The sequence below is a fragment of the Labrus mixtus genome, chromosome 8, assembly GCF_963584025.1.
Source record: "Labrus mixtus chromosome 8, fLabMix1.1, whole genome shotgun sequence".
NCBI lineage: Eukaryota > Metazoa > Chordata > Actinopteri > Labriformes > Labridae > Labrus > Labrus mixtus.
In genome coordinates this window covers 27,258,877-27,276,010 of record NC_083619.1, presented here as the reverse complement: position 1 = coordinate 27,276,010, position 17,134 = coordinate 27,258,877, and the positions used below count along the sequence as shown (strand labels likewise).

Here is a 17,134-nt window from a genome sequence, read left to right as displayed (position 1 = left end):
TCTAAAGTTAGAAGGAGGACATACTGGCTGCTGCATTGTTGTCAGAGAAGCCAGCACTTCAACATGTTTCCTTAATGTCTGATCAGATAGTAAGATACCGTTATCATTTCAGTCAGTAGATATCTTACATGTTGCTCTTTAAATGTGCTGTATATATAGATTTGAGCTGCAATATACATGGATTAAAACTAAATGAACTGCTGGTGAAGCATGTCCACAGAAAGCAGAGTGCATAGTCAGCTCATTAACGTATCGGGGTGAAGCATATTTATTGATTTGAGAAAACCCGGCAAACCTGTAAATTTCACAGCCTCGCTCTAACCTACATGTCGGCGGCTCCGGAGTCCAGCACAGTGACGGGGTTTAAGGGCTGATGACTCCGTACAGCTCTGGTACCACAACAGGAATGTCAGCTATGTGGCCTAATGGGGCCACGGGAGGCTTAGCAGTCAGTGGTACAGCCTGGGAGGAGAGTGAGAACTGGCCTCTAGGCACTCAGACCTGCAGGCTTTACACCGCATCATTACAACCGTGCAGGACCGGGGTTATAATTGACTCATAGCAGAAGGTGAAATAAGGGCTAAGCAAAGAATAAACCAATGAATGTAATCAGTGAAAGGTCTGCAAGTACACAAAATAGTGTGTGTGTTTGTGTGTGTTTGTGTGTGTGTGTGTTTGGCCAAAGGCAACATCATCACAAAAACAACACTGTCCGTGTTTTCTAGGAAAAGAGAACAAGCGTTAAGAGGTAGAGCTGAAAATGATAAAAGCTTTTATTCTGTCGAGATGTTTTTCATAGAAAACTCTCTGCAGTGTTAACATACAGTCCACTGTTTAATTCAGTCACTGCCGTCCTTCTGATGTGGTGGGGGGGGGGGGGGGGGGGGCTTCTACATTTGACACGCTCCCTCACCACATCATTAGCAAGTCATGCATTCACTAAATTCCTTTAAGTGCATTGTGGAGTTTTTGACCCTCTCTCAGTGATTAACTGTGGACCACTTTGTGGAGGAGGACGGCGTTTAGCTGAATCCAAATGTCTGGACTTCACTTGATGTAGACTTTGCAGACTTTGCAGGTGTCTTTTCAGGACGTCGGAGCTGTCCAAAAACCTTAAAATTCACCAAATCCACAAGAGTCCTTCAGGACTTTCTGTGGTGCAGACTTCTACAGACGTCACTGATATGATTACTGACAATCCTCTGCTTAACAGACAATGTCGGTTTTGTCATTTCTGACTTAAAAAACATAAATACATTTAGGGTCTTAAAACAGTTTCCTTGTTAAAATGGTTCTTGAAATAATATTCCACCACCTGATGATACAGAAACATGTAATAGAAGTGACTACAGGTGATAACAACATGCAGCATCTTCTTGAGGGAAATTAACTTTTACCTTTTGGGCATTTTTAGAAACCTGATTTTAAGCCTCCCAACCTCTGTTTGTAACTGTTTTACATAAGTGTGTTTATTAATTGCAGTTTTCTACTCTTTTTAATCATCTTAGTACATTTTAGACTTTTTTAGACTGATTTCAGCAGTCTTGTATTATCTGTCTCCTGTTTTTCTTTTTGATTTAATGTCTGTTTTCTAATTATTTCTGTAATGACTCGATGTCATTGTAAAGTAGGGTTGCCCCTCAATGATCTTTCGAGTATAAATAAAGGTTGAATTGAATGAATGAATGATAAAATGCATTCTATCGTTGTTGTTTTTAGGCTGATTATCATTGAATTTTATTGTCATGCTGTCTCACACTCTAGCAGCGATGAAGGGGAACGTTTCACTACATGTGCGATTAAAGTCAGACAGCGTTCAATCCAAGAGTCTAGAGGAGAGACATTTTTGATTTAGTTCATGTAATTAATTCATTTAGTTATCAGAAGGATCTTGCCTCTTCTTTTTATGTAACTCAGTGAAAGGGTTAATCATCAACAAAAGAAGAAAACATCAAATATTCGGATTCGGAGATCTCTCTGCAGATGTTTATCTGTTTTCCTAATTTCTCTTGTGTTCTCTTTGCCGTTCTTCTTCGTGTGAGGTTGCCGCCAGAATTTAGCATTTTGGTTGGGGAAGGGGGGGCACTAGGAGGCCATTTGATGGGGAGGGTAGTATCAGCGAGCTTGCATGTAGGGGGTCTGGGTCTGTTGACGGTGGGCTGTGATGGCCATGTGGTACAGCAGGATAGATATAAAAGTTATGTGTGTGAATGTGGTGGAAAGTGAGAGATAGCATAGAGGTCCAGTTTTTGAAAGATTAAAAATGGTGGCCGTGCTTGGAGTTTTGCATTTCATATAAAGACTGGACTTTTAGCCTCGGCAGGAGTCTTTGAGTGCACTTTTAATTCTCCTGTAGTTCACGGTGTCTCTTCATGCAAGAAATATTCATGCAATTAATGCCCAATTAAAAGTTTGCGAACTCTGAAGTGAGATAGCTTTAGTGATTTAACTCTCTCTCTCTTCTCTTGTGTCTTTTGTGCAGATAAAGCTCCAGTGGCTGATGCCGAGGAGGTGCAGAAGGCCGACGTCTCCTCCACAGGACCGGGCGTCATCGATAAAGACACCCTCGGGCCCATGATGCTGGAGGTATGATCAGACAAACTTTGCTTCTTTTTCCCCGCGTTATTTCACAGCGAATAGGTTGAAGTGACAGAAACACAGAACAGCTAGAGGAGCAAAGACGACGTGAAAAAAAATGACTTAAACAACGATTTCTATTTGTCAAAAATGGCCCCGAAATTATAATCAATTGTACGGAGAATTACTTCTACTGAAGTAGTAAGTAATTTTAATGTTTTGTGCGATAGGTTTTGTGTAAATTTTGCACCATAGAAGTGCAATCTGAATGTGAAGAGCTGGTGGAGCGGCTCTCTGACTTTAAATGGTGTTGCACTCACAGCGACACAGAGCGAGATAAGAGTTCCTCTGGTTAGCGGCAATGTCGCCATAAGGCCAACCTGTCTGCGCGCGCGCCTGTGTGTGTGTGTGTGTGGTGACGTATAACATGGGACCCAATGAGGTATAAATACCTTTTCTTAAAAGCCAGATTAGCAAAGACGGGGAGGAGCTTGACCACAGACACATGCTCTCACACTCATTCACACACAGACACACACAGACACACACACACAGACACACACACACACACACACACACACACACACACACGCACACACACACACAGACACACACACACAGGCTATTTTTATCTTCCACCAGCAGCGACCCTTTCTTTTGTACACTATTCTTTTTTTTTTTACGATTCTCTTGTTTTTTTCTATCTTGCACCAGCGTACGGTTGATAAGCAGGCAGGTACAGCAGGAGGCTCGTGCAGACATGCGGCAGGCTAAAAGGACCAATCACAGTCCGTACGTTTAAGGGGAAGAACGCTGAGTTGACAGGAAATAGAAGAATGGAAAGGTTCACACGCGAGAACACACACAATGTGCTAAAGAGGGAGGCTTTTTCTCAAGAACACGGTGTGCTCAAGTTTGCCAGGGACAAGCTTTCTGAAACTGAAGGAAAAACTTCTAGAAGATAAAACCTTTAAAATCAGGCTGATGGAGTATTTTTGATCCTTTATTGATGGGGAAATTCAAGTGTTGCAGTAGTAAAAAAGACAAGAAGAAGAAGAAGAAGAAGAGCGTGCATATGAGGGGAAATATGATAAGAATAGATAGGAGTGAAAGAACAAGAATAATAAGACTGCTGTTTGTAATGTTTGAACACGTAGGCGAAGTTAGGCCGAGTAACACCTCAAGTTTTTGCTTTCCCATCTTTTAATTGAAGCTAATCAGCTTTGGGTGGAGAGTTCAAATGAACTTTAATTAACATCCAGTCTCTTCTCTTTATCCCTTTTAACGTTCTGCTCTCTCTCCTGTGGCCTTTAAATGTCTCTCTCTCTAATCTCTCTCTTCTTCCTCTTAATTTGTTCCTCCTCCTGTCTTTTACTTTCTCCCGTCCACTCTCTTTCTGTGCTCTGTTGTTTTTTTTATTAAACCCCCCCCCGTCTCCTCTTCCCTCCGTCAGGCCCTGGACGGCTTCTTCTTCGTGGTCAACATGGAGGGCAACATCGTGTTCGTCTCGGAGAACGTCAGCCAGTATTTGCGCTACCAGCAGGAGGAGCTGATGAACACCAGCGTCTACAGCGTGCTGCACGTCGGAGATCACGCCGAGTTAGTCAAGAACCTGCTGCCCAAGAGCCTGGGTAAGAGGGAACAGGAAAATATATCAACGACTCTCCCCTCAGAATGCACTTTACCTACAAATGAAGCTTACAGTTCTGGGTCTTCACTTTGTTTTGGTTTAACTTCCTCCCTATAGCTTCCTACTTATAAAGAAAACCTAAATATGCATAATTGAACAGAATTTTGTCAGATATTCAAAAATAAACTTTTTTTTTCTGTCATTCTGACCTCAGTCAACCTGTAAATTGTGCTAATTTTGCACTAATATGCATCTGTGTCCTGGATAACTTAGAGAAATGTATTGACAAGATATGTCTGAATGAACACAGTTTTATTAAAAAAAACAAAAAAAAAACATACAGTACATAATGCTTCAGTGAACCAGAGGACACAGCTAACATTAGGGGCGGCTGTGGCTCAGTGTAGAGTCGGTTGTCTCTCAACAGGAAGGTCGGGGGTTCGATCCCCAGCTCCTGCAGCTACATGTCCGATGTGTCCTCAGGCAAGACTCTTAAAGGCTTTATGTGATTTTTTGATCCAGCAGATGTCGCCCTTGAGCACCAGCATGAAACCAAAACAACTTGCGCTGCATTGTTGTGTTAGCATGCTAATGCTAGCGATCTTTATTATGCTCGTATCTTCACACTGCATGTAAATTTACCTGAAATGAGCGTGATCTAGAAACACAGTTAAGCAGTGAGTACAGTATGTTCTTCTTCTTTTCTCTAGTCCCTCAATTAAACAACTTTTATACACGAGGGGAGGAGTCAGCCGGCCGTCCGGGCGATGTAAACAAAGTGAAGATAGGACTCTGAAAACTCTGAAAACATCACAGACAGTGGGACTCGGGTGTTACACCCATTGTAGACAGTCATGACTCACAGAGTTATTTTCAGAGGATATACTTGATTTATATTATATTTAAGTGTGAAAAATAACATATTAAGCCTTTAACCCCAAGTTGCTCCCGCAGCTTCATCTGTGGAGTGTGAACGTGTGTGATTGGAATTACTTACCATGAAGGTCACTTTACATAATGACCTCAGCTATCAGGGTGTGAATGACCATTAGTAGTTTTAGATATTATTCATAGTTTCATTGTATGCTGATGACAGTAAAGTATTTCTATCCTTTTCTAAATCAGCGTCTCATTACCCAAACATGATTTAACCGACCCTTTTTCCAAAGCGATCCAGCTCAGTAATAAATCCTGTTAATAGTGTGTGCAGCGTCTGGGTTCAGTCGACACACTTAGATTGAGAAATATCTGTTAGCACCTTTGCGTTAACCTCAGTTTAAACTGGGATCATGTTCATGTTTAATGGCTCAATATGCTGAAATAATCCACCTACAGCTGGTGGCCTACTGCTATTATCCTCCTGGAAGCTTTGTGACACTGAACGCAGCTCAAGAGGAATTCATTGTGTTAACATGTCTTTGATCTTTAGCTATTTTCAATGAAAAATAGCCCTTTACAAATCTCTTACAATGTTTGAAAGCATCAAAAGCCATGTTGTCATAAAAGGTTGCTTTGGAGAAAAGTTAGCATAATTAGCATAATTGTTTTTTGTGAGATTTGAAGTAGATTACGATCCCCAGCTTTTTCATTTCACATCGTTTTGGTGTCTCTCTCTTTTAAAAAAAAAAATCTTTCAGTCAATCATCGCAGCAGTGATTCGTCCAACAGGAACAGCCACACCTTCAACTGTCGTATGTTGGTCAACCCTCACGCCGACGGCGAAGCCCGGCCGGCGTCCGACCAGCAGGACGCGTCGCAGCAGAAGTACGAGACCATGCAGTGTTTCGCCGTCTCTGAACCAAAGTCCATCAAGGAAGAGGGCGAAGGTATGATGTTTTTTTTTTTGTGCTTCATTGTGCTTTTTATCGCTGCCTCTTTCTTTTTCTTTAATTTCTTTTGATTCGAACTCTTTGTCTTTTATTTAAATTTCTGTTTCCATCTTTCATGTTTTCCTGTCTCACTCTTTTTCTCTTTTCCCTCGATGAGGTGAAACAGTTCTTGTCATTTCTGTCTCTCCTCTTATGTTTCTCTGTCTTTCTTGTCTCAGAGCTGCCTTTCCCCTCCTCCATGTTTCTCTCTCTCTCTCTCTCTCTGTCTCTCTCTCTCTCTCCATCTTTCCATGTCCGTCTTGACTTTCTGTCATTTTCTCGTCACTCTTCCATCCCTACTTTCCCCACTCTCTGGTGTCCTGTCCTCCTTTCGTCACCACTCCTCCTTTCCTTTCCTCCCATCCACCGGGAGGGACTAATTAGTGTGTGGCACTTTGTCATCTTCACATCTTATCTCATCAAACACACACACACACACACACACACACACACACACACACACACACACACACTTGGGAAATCGTCTGTCTGGCGCTCTAATTTTAGATGTCTGGCAACCAGATATTGTGCCAATCTTCACCAGCATGAGGACGATGTCTGGTTGACAGACGGAGGGGGTTGCAGGTTAAGATTGAGGTTGTTTAGGCTGCTGATGAAACTGCGACCGGGAGGTTAATGTTGGGTTAACGTGTGTTAAAGTTCACATTCTCCTCATTTTCACCTTTCAACCTGTTGCAGGATTTGCCGCTCAAAAGCTCCAAATTTATCTGATACTGTCGTCAGTAAAAACTTTCATTTCATCCTCTGCCTGAAAAGGTTAGTTTCAGCGTCTGTATCTTTAAGGCCCCCCTCCCCACATTCCCACTTGCTTCTGATTGGCCAGCTCTACTGAAGCCTTCTGCCTGAAGCCTTCTGGAGGCAGAACGCTGCAGGGCTGCCAGGGGAGGGCTGCTCTCAAAGAGCAGAGAGATGAGAGTCTATGTAACAGGTTTCAACGGCTCATGTAGAGGCTTGGAGCCATCTCGTGAAATTCTTGATTTTCATATCAGGGAACTAGCACGTGATTAGCAGAACAAGCCGTTTAGTTTATTTACGTCACATCTTACGTGACGTAAATAAACAACGCGGAAGTAGCGGCCGGAACAACAGAGTCCGCTACACAACGTTATAATGAGAATATTTGCCTTTATATCAATGCTATGTGTAATCCAATGGAATGACAACATCCACAAAAGAGAGGAGAACAACATACTGACGAACAGAAAACAGAATGCAGACGTTTTATTAGAGCACGGAGATCGTAGTGGTCACGTGCAGACGTTTTAGACAGTCACTGTATAAACGTCATTCTCTTTCTATTGGTCGAGTTGAAATCGAAAGAGTATATGCTGCTGCGTTCAGACATCAGCTCACTCGGACTTTCTGCAGATAAAATACTAGGAGTCTGGAGGAGAAACTCTGGGTAAAGTCCGCGCGAAAAATGCGGCTGTTAGCGTTCACACATAGACTAAAGAACCTCCGGGTAGACTAATCTCCAGAGTTTTTCAGGAACATGTGAAAAGGGTTTAGGTCAACATTAATTTCTTCTTTTAATAATTTACACAAAAAAAGTTTCGATATTAAATAAGGAGAAAACGTATTTAACTCTGACAGGCTCAGATTATTTTTCTTTGTGTCTGACAAAATGACTGAAGTTGTTGCTACAGAGGTGTAACTTTTAATTTAAGAGTTTAAATTTTCTTTTAAACTTAACAAAACAGTTTGACCCGTTTAACGAAAGATTTAACTTTGCAGTTTTTTTTGGAATGTTACAGAAATGTTGTGTTAGACAAACACACACAAACTAACGAAGTGTGAAAGGAGAGTTAGGTGACTTTAAAAAGAGCGGCTGCTTCTGGTTTCTGTAGAGACCTTTTCTTTCTTTCACCACACACACACACACACACATACACACACACACACACACACACACACACACACACACACACACACACACACAGAATACCAATCTGAGTTGTCATAGCGATTACTTTCAGTGGATTTCTTTGATTGCCGCCATTACAACCTGTTTTACTGCTGCTGACTTTTACAATTTTCAGGAGTGCTTTCATTTAATTTGTCTTTTCGTCATACTTTAATGGATATCTGCTTCAGTTTTAAAACATGACAAACAGACTGCCACCTTAAAAAAAAAAAGAAGTCCAATTTAAAAAAAAAAAGCAGCAACACGGCCTCAATTTGCTCAAAACTTTGCCAACACATAACATCTGCAAAAAAGCTGCCACTCATACTGTGCAGTTTCACGACCTGATGTCTCCAGTGGTACACTCCCAAGCTCCGTACGACTGCGGTGAGACTCATTAAGATGAGGAGTTGACACCCTGGTAGCTTACCTGGAAGGGCGCGTACCATAAAGACTGAGACAGTCCTGCATATGTTTCTCCGCTCCCTCTCTCTCTCTCTCTCAACTTTCCCGTCTTACTGCCACCCCAAGCTTTCACTGTGCAACAAAAAGGTTGAGGATGGGAGAGATGTGAGATGTTGTGGTTAAATTTTGGAATAAAACCAGGCTGAGTTTGGGGCATGAGGTCTTACATTATTGTCTTAAAAATACACTTCAGTGAACTCTATGAGGCAGAAATGATCTCTGTGGATTTACAGAGAGGCAGACAGACAGCGTGAGGAGTAAGGCCGACCTATCACCTTGTGTTTTTAATGAGGGATGCTGTGAAGCCATAACAGGTGGGCAGACAAGAACAAGACCACCCAGGAGAGTAAGAATGAGCTCACACTTACCTACAAACACACACACACGTTGAGACACACACAGAACACACCTTTAAGGGTTTGAACTTACACCAAAGGAGAAAGGCAGTAACGATGGAAAAAGACGTCGTAGCAGCTCAAGTGTCACCGGCTTTTCTCTTCTATACGTTTTGCATTTAGTTGAAGTAAAGGATTATTTTCAACTTGTTCTTTTTCCAATCATGCAGACTTCCAGTCGTGTCTCATCTGTGTGGCCAGAAGAGTGCCGGTCAAAGAGAGACCCGTGATGCCATCGTACGAGAGCTTCACCACACGACAGGACCTTCAAGGTATAGGACTGAAGTGGGACGGTCTGCTGTAAAGAAGTCGTAGACGTAGCCCTTGTAGCGTCACCCATTAGGCAACTCAGTGCTTTTTTTTAAAGCTTTGAGTTTGGCAGTCTCGCAGTCCCTATGTTGATTTTTTGGAAACAGTAGTGACTGTTATTGGAAGAGGGGTGGTGTACCAAAGTTCTGTGACTCAAATAAGCTGAGTTGACACCTCGTGAAGACTCAGCAGCACCCATCTATGACTCAAACTGACTGAGCCCTTTATTATGCATCACTTTAAACCTGGATTATATACAGATTCAACGTCAATATATTTGTTTTCAATGGAAAAATTTGCTGAAAATTATTCCAAACCTGCTGAAACTTTTGCCGCATAGACTGTAAATCGATAGCTACCATGTTGGAAATCCTGTCCCAGCCTAACTTTCAGTCAACCTAACGACAGGCTGAGAGCTGGAGCTGAGGCGGGTTTTAAGACTCTTGACAAACCATTACATCACCCCCACCTGTCAATCATGGCAGCTACACGCCTAACTATGGATAACACGTATCGTTCATCAAATCAAAAATTCAACCCCCTACAGTGTGTACCCATCATGACAATAACTAATCAAACCTATTTTGTTTTTGGTACCAGGCTGTTAACATGTTGATTTATGCTGTAAAAACAGCTTTTTTGGCTGTGGTGTGTATTTGACTTCCTGTGTTCCTGGAGCCAGCCTCTAGTGGACACTCGATGAACTGCAGGATTTAGCACTTCCTCATTGGCTTCATTTTTCAACACCAGAGGTTGCCGCTTGGTTTGGCACAATGGGAATTTACTGTCTTTTGGAACAAAACCTCATGTGGTCATTTGCGGAACTGCAGTTTTTGGCACCGCTGCATTTTAGTCCTTGGGATTTGTTTTTTTGTGCCAATTTGCTATGATTCTTTTCTACATCCAATTTGATATGTTGTAGAACATTCAGAGCCTTGGTTAAATACATTCCCTCGGGGTGGTACACTCTACACAAGTTTGTTCATAATTTGCTGTGCGTGCCTCCTCAGAAGTTGGCCGATGGTTACTAAAGAACTAAAGAATTATCCAAACTGCACCATCAACATTTCATTAATCTCGTTAACGTTGACTCTTCAGGAAAGATCACATCCCTGGACACGAGTCTGCTGCGTGCGTCCATGAAGCCCGGCTGGGAGGACCTGGTCCGGAGGTGCATTCAGAGGTTTCACCTGCAGAACGACGGGGAGATGTCCTTCGCCAAGAAACACCAGCAGGAGGGTGAGCAAGACGCATCAACTCTTCCCCCCTGCAGTCTGTAACTGATTCTCTAATGGAGGATTTTTAACATACACTTGTTTCATTTTTAGGTGTTTAAATCTTTTAACTCCTTCAAGATGTGTTTGTTCTGCTAGCTTTGATTCCTTTTCTTTAACCTTCAGTGTGGATTTGTTGATTTTATTTTTGGCCTTTGAGCTTCTTGGAGGAATCAATCAAAGGAGAGGATAATCTACTTAATCCATGCTGGAAGTGTTCAGGATATTAAGTCACACTGTAGCTCTCTAGGAAGTCAAGTAGAGATTATATGCAAAATCCAAATAAAACAGCCCCTTATTGTATGCTATACTGACTTTCCTTAACCTTTAAGGTGTCAATGTGTCCTGCGCAAACTAAGGCTGCCAGTTATGTGTAATGTTGATCATGTTTTTCGTAATCCTTCTCGCTGTGTCTGTCTCTTTGCAGTGTTGAGGATTGGCCATGCCCTCAGCCCTCTGTACAGATTCTCCCTGGCAGACGGCACCCTAGTCTCAGCTCACACCAAGAGCAAGCTGGTCAGATCTCCTGCCACCAACGAACCACAGCTCTACATGTCCCTGCACATCCTGCAGAGGTATCTCTCTCTCTCTCTCTCTCTCTCTCTCTCTCTCTCTCTCTCTCTCTCTCTCTCTCACACACTGTGGCTCTTCTGCAAAGTTGCAGCCTTCATGTTGAGCCTCAGTTATGTGCCAAGCCTCTTAGTTGATAAATATTGTACTCAGTTTTTAGATGCTGGTACGAATATTTGCAATGAAATAATAATAGGAATCATTTTGCAGAATGTGAAATATTTAACACATAAATATATCAGAAATATCAGAAAGACTGTCTACAATGAGGGAGAAGCTCGAGTCCCGCTGGCTGTGTTGTTGTCAGAGCCGTGTTTACATGGACGGGACGGCCGGCTCCTCCCCTTGTGTATAAAAGCTGTTTTAGTCAAGAACTAGAGAGAAGAAGAAGAACATACTCACTGATTATTTGGATGTAACGTCTGTGTCAATTCATGTGCAATATGAAGCTACAAGCTAATTAAAGAGCGCTAACATTAGCATGCTAACACAACAACGCAGGCCACAGGCAACTGCAGCTCGAGCAAAAGACAATTTTGTCCGCCGATTGCGCTTAATGGAGCTTAATTATGGTGCGTTTTAATGTATAACTCCTTTGTGCGAGTGTAGAGGGGTTGGAGGTGTGTCTCTGGAGGAGCGTGGAGGCTTCAGAATAGCGGAGGTGTCGCCCAACAGCAGTTTGTTTTGGTTTTAATGTTGGTGCTCAAGAGCGCTAGATCAAAAAGTCGCACATTCTTCTTTTAATTTCAAATTGAAAATAAGCTCCAGGCTAATCAACACTCTGTTTTTCTCCGTTTCCAAAACCTATGGTGCAGTGAAATAAATAAATATGTCCATCAAGTGTAGCAATTTCAGTTTCAGAGCGTTCCTCGGAGAATGTTGAAAGCAGTCTTTCTTAATGTTTTAAAAATGTAAAATTACCTCAAACCAACCTTTCTAATTATTAACTATTCATTCATTTTATGACAACTTGACTTAAATGACAAAATAGAGCTCAAAAAATATTATTTTGAGATCTTATTTTCAAGCATCCTTCCTTTTCTTTGCCCTGTTGGTCTGTTTCTCCGTCACATGTTCGCTCTCTGTTTGTGGTTTCCTCTTGATGTCGACAAAGAGGAGGAAACATCACTTTGCATTAACAACAAAGGGCCTGTCATTCAGAGCCGCCGCTGTATGTGTAGACCACCACTCAGTACAGTTTACAGAACCTCCACCCTCCCCCCTCCCCTCTGTTCCACCACTGGGAGCAACACAACCGGCGCCCCAGCCTTTTGGTCCGACCATTCAGTCAGAGTTATAAATTGGACGGCGATCAGAAAAACAATGCCAGGACTGTTACCCGGAGTATTCAGGGATCAATGGCGAGAATTTGGCCTTTTTTACTTCCACAAGTCTCACATTGAAAATTATCGCTCGGGCACTCACTCACAGTACAATCAGAGCTTTGTTTGTTTGGTATGAGGCTGAAGTCGCTCCGTGGTTAAAGCTCTTTCTGCATTACAACTTTGTTTTCTCAACTGTGTACACTGTTTCAGAAAATGCCCTCTGTTTGTGAGAGGACTGAGGGAGTTGTTTTAATATCTCCATGGTGTGCTTTCCACCAAATCCAAAAGAGATATTCTGTGCTATAAATAGATGTTTTCCAGAAAACCCACCCCGACTATAATGATACTGTTTTCTTTAAAACCGGCAAACTGGTTTCTTTGCGGTTGTTACTTTGTTGGAAGAAGTAGATATCAAACTTTCACATCTCAACAGTTTTACATGGAGGACCCGTGTCCACCTAGGGTTTGTTTCTGACCGCTAGCATCTTTTTAAAATTGTTTTTGATGAGGAAAGAACGATGCAGAAGCAGGCGGACGCCAGGAAAAAAGCGCCCAGGGTCTTTTTTCTTGATATCCAGGATGAGCCCATATACAACCACACATCCCTAAGTCTTGTGTCTGTTTTCCTTTCAGGGAGAACATGGGCGGTATCCCTGCAGACACACCTGGTAGCCAAGGCGTGACCAAGCCAATGACCCCAACAAGTATGAGCGGTCCCTCCCCTTCCCCGGACGCCAGTGTCACCAGCAACTCCCACCACTCCACCGCAGCCTCCGGGGCACAGGGGCGAGCTTTTGGGGCTGCATCGAGCCGGTCGTCCACGCCTCAGGGAAACGGCCACTCGCTCAAGCTGGGCAGTCCCTCAGCCGCCCAGGGAAGCCCCAGCGTCACCTCGGGGGCTCAGGGCGCCATGTTGTCTCCTCATCATCGCCAAAGCCCCGGCATGGGGGCCAACAGCAGCAGCAGCAGCTGTAGCAGCCCTCACCTTCCCCAACATCCACCCGGTTCTTTCTCCCCCGCAGCCGGCGTCTCCTCGCCAGCATCCGTGTGCAGCAGCACAGGAAACAGCCAAGGGTTCAACTCCCTCAGTGCACTGCAGGCCCTCAGCCAGGGCCAAAGGGTTTCCCAGGGACTCAGCGAGGCGCCACATCCTGAGTCGCCTGACGGAAAGGCAGCCGGCCTTCAGAGCCCTCTTCAAAGCAGCGGCGCTGGAAGTCAACCGGCCAAGAACAATCCCAACTTGGACGCCGACTTGTTTGGTTTTGGGGAGCACCAGGACTTGTTGTCATCCCAAGACCAGGAAGGGGAGCACGGGGAGGAGAAAGACGGTGACCCCGACGGCTTAGAGGAGCTTGGCGACGTCTCAAACCGCCTGCTGAACACAAAAGGACACACTAAACTGCTCCAACTCCTCACCACCAAGCTAGAACCGTCTGATCCCTGCTCGCCGCCCGCTCTGGGGGACGACCAGAGCTGTAAGGACCAGCTGGCCGGGTTGGGGGGCATGGGCGGCGCCGGGCACAACAACCACTCCACCTCGTTAAAGGAGAAACACAAGATTCTCCACAGACTACTGCAGAACAGCACGTCGCCTGTGGAATTGGCCAAGTTAACAGCCGAGGCTACGGGAAAAGACCCCATTGGTCCAGAGTCGGCTTCGGGGGACAACATGGCCGCCCTGGGTGAACTCTGCCCGAAACAGGAGCCTGGGAGCCCCAAAAAGAAGGACAATGCGTTGCTTCGCTACCTGTTGGACAGGGATGATAACGGCATCCTGGATAAAGCCATCAAGATGGAGCCCAGCGACGGTCCAAAGCTGTCCAGCATCAAGACGGAGAAACAGGAAGCAGGTTTCAACATGGCCGACCAGGTCAGTGCTGTTTACATTAATGTTCTAATGACTAACTGCAGGATGACAAAAATTGCTCGCCAGCTGTTTTTATGGTTTGCTGGTTGGAGTTAAATGGCTTGATTTTTTTGAAGCTCAAAAATGGATTCCCTTTTTTTATTTGGACTGTTGGTTTTTATCAACTCCAAGCAGGAAAACATGGAGATAAAATAGAAAACAATAGTCGTGCGGGGGAATAATCACAGTCATGATCACCCCATTTTACCCCAGTTACACTTCAAGAGATTGTTTATATAACTTTCTAACCAGCTAGATATTTTAAGAATGTGGCTACAGATTTGTTTCCTTTTCTTACCGAGCGGTCTTTAGCTGACAAGAAGTAAAAGTTCTGTTTGTTTAAAAAACATGGGGGAACAAAGTTACTGGAGTGAAACCAGTCGTCATTCTTAACAAAAGATTGTAATCTACATGTAAATACATTTAATTTGATGTTAATAGACATTATGGGCCGACCGATATGGGATTTTTGAGGCAGATAACGATACCGATATTTGGGAGAGAAAAATGACGATACTTATATACCTGCCGATATCTTTCTTAGATCTATCCTCCATCTTTAGAGATCGAGTAACATAGATATACACACATGTATTGCTATGATCCCTCAAATGCAGTTATCAAACACTTGAGCAAAAGCCTCTAAGAGCCAGAATAACAACATTCCACTGAAACACTATTTTTCACTTAGAAATTGACAAATTAAAATTAAAAATTAATATAACAACAAATAATAAACTTAAATTTAATAAACCTAGATCAGTATATCGGCGTGTGAATAAGCCGATACCGATAGTCACATGATACGCTAATATCGGCAGGCCGATTAATCGGTCAGGTTCTAATAGACATGCTAACTATTAGCATTTTAGCTTGCTTTATTATTAAATTCTCCCAGTACAGTGTGAGCTATAGGGATTTCACTCTGTTGTTTTTTTTTAGCTTTTCTGATTTAGACTTGGGGAGAGATTCTGACATGCTCACGGTATAGAAAAGATGTGGATCTTCTAAAAGTCATTTGAAAGCATCCTCTGAGGATTATAAACATATTTACCAAATGAAAAGGCAATCCATCCAATATCTGCAGAAGGGAGATACAAGCATGCATCTTCCAGGTTGGGTGAAATAGCTTACAGTATTTCAAGAAAGGCTTGTTGGTAACTTTGTATGATGATTAAGGAGTCGGTCCACTTGTGGTTTGCCCTTACCCCCCCTTAATGCCCTGCAGCTTTTAGTTTTTCTGAGGTTGTGAGTGTTTGAACACACCCAAGGCAAGGCACACTTGGTTTTATTTCCTTCTTGTGTAATCTAGTGGTGCTGATAGTTTGTGTCTACTTATTGAGCTGTCCCTCTCTGACTGACCCACCCTGATTTACTGTTTATGACCTTACACTTCCAGTAAATCGCCCAAGAACGATACAAACCTGTGAGAACTGTTGACACCAGTGGAGGTCTGGCTGTGCCACTTAATTAACATCTTTCTCGTACTTCGCTTCAGTTCCAGGCAGGCTACGCTTTTATTAAAATTTACATTTTGAGAGGAAACACCCCCCAAAAAGCAGAAGTAAATCCATCAAACTAATCGTTTTAGCAGCGCTGATATTTGACAGAGTAGCAATCCTTTTTCCTGGAGTTATAGTTCAAAGTGTTTGTGTGATTGTTGTAAGTGCAGGTGCACAGACAAAGCTAGAGTCCGTTCCAGGAAGGAGCTCGTGTTCAAAAGTGTGAAACACACAGCTGTTCCTCCGGACAGCAGAGACCGCTGCCAGCAGGGAGGCGGCCAGTCAGAGGCTCCGTCCTGGAGAGTTTGCTTTGTAGTTTGCGAAGAGACGTTACCTCGAGCTGGTGGCAGGACGACGCTTGTTCAACTGAGATATCCCAGTTTACGAGAACAAGAAAAAACAAAAAGACAAAGCTAAGAACAAAGTAGCGAAATAACACAAGGTCGTCATGTATCCAAAGAGAGAGAGAGAGAGAGAGAGAGAGAAAGAGAAAGTATTCCTGCATAAATCATCTTTCATCATAAATCACATTTTCTGTCCATGTCTTAAGACTCTTGGTATAGTAATAAATGATCAAGTAATGAGGTTCAGAATCTGCAGATTGTGGTTTAGCTTGTTTTAAAGCCGGAGAGAATGTGACGATATGTGTTTTGAGGGATACAAAGTGTTTGTTTGTGTAGGATCTTGTTGAACCGTTCATAATGTAAACTCTCCTGTTACACTATTTTTCCCCCCAGTGCTTGTCACAAGTTTGTGTGTGTTAGAGAGAGAGAGCGAGAGAGAGAACAGGCATCAGTTTATGGATCATTTTCACGTGTTATGCTAGTTTACAACATGTTTCGCTGCTGCTGAGTTACACAAGAATATTTATAATTTGACTGAAAATCAAGTTAAGTTTATACCTTTTAAAACCCCTTGTCATATATAATGTGCTGTTTGCATGCATCAAAAGTGAGTATCTCTTACAGTAGGATCCCTTCTGCTCAGTTTGATGCTTCAGAAAATGATAAATTCAGAATGTCAGATTTTTCCATTTCTTATTGGTTGCAGAGCGACCACTGTAGCTTCCAACGTTTTTCAGATAAATAACAATTCACAAGCATGAGGGAAGCAAGTCAAAAATAGCTTTATCAAAGACAATGCTAGTGATTTAGTATCTTAACTCTGTTCAGTACGTGTTAAATGTAATGTCTCATGATGTAGTATTATAGAGCTTTTAAAACTTGCACAAAACTACAAAAAGAACTCCTGAAATTTTCAGAGTGAGCTGATGTGTGAACGCAAACAGACAGATTTTTCACTCGGTCTTTTTCCAGAGTTTCTCCTGCCAGACCCCGAGTATTTTTACACAAAAACTCAGTGATGACATTTATTTCCTGCGATCAGTGC

General features: G+C 43.0%; 1 protein-coding gene across 7 annotated transcripts in view; it reads left to right on the top strand.

Moving 5' to 3' along the window:
• The window catches only part of LOC132978367 (nuclear receptor coactivator 2-like), a 68,597-nt gene that overhangs the window by 35,239 nt on the left and 16,224 nt on the right, over positions 1-17,134 (top strand). For all 7 annotated transcript variants that reach the window (XR_009673903.1, XM_061043509.1, XM_061043510.1 and 4 more), the window contains 7 exons: positions 2,483-2,586; positions 4,031-4,208; positions 5,845-6,033; positions 9,030-9,131; positions 10,267-10,407; positions 10,870-11,017; positions 12,971-14,207. Coding sequence is in view for 6 of the 7 variants with exons in the window: in XM_061043509.1 (XP_060899492.1) it covers positions 2,483-2,586; positions 4,031-4,208; positions 5,845-6,033; positions 9,030-9,131; positions 10,267-10,407; positions 10,870-11,017; positions 12,971-14,207 (2,099 nt within the window). In the remaining variant the exon portion in view is untranslated. The remainder of the gene's footprint in view (positions 1-2,482; positions 2,587-4,030; positions 4,209-5,844; positions 6,034-9,029; positions 9,132-10,266; positions 10,408-10,869; positions 11,018-12,970; positions 14,208-17,134) is intronic.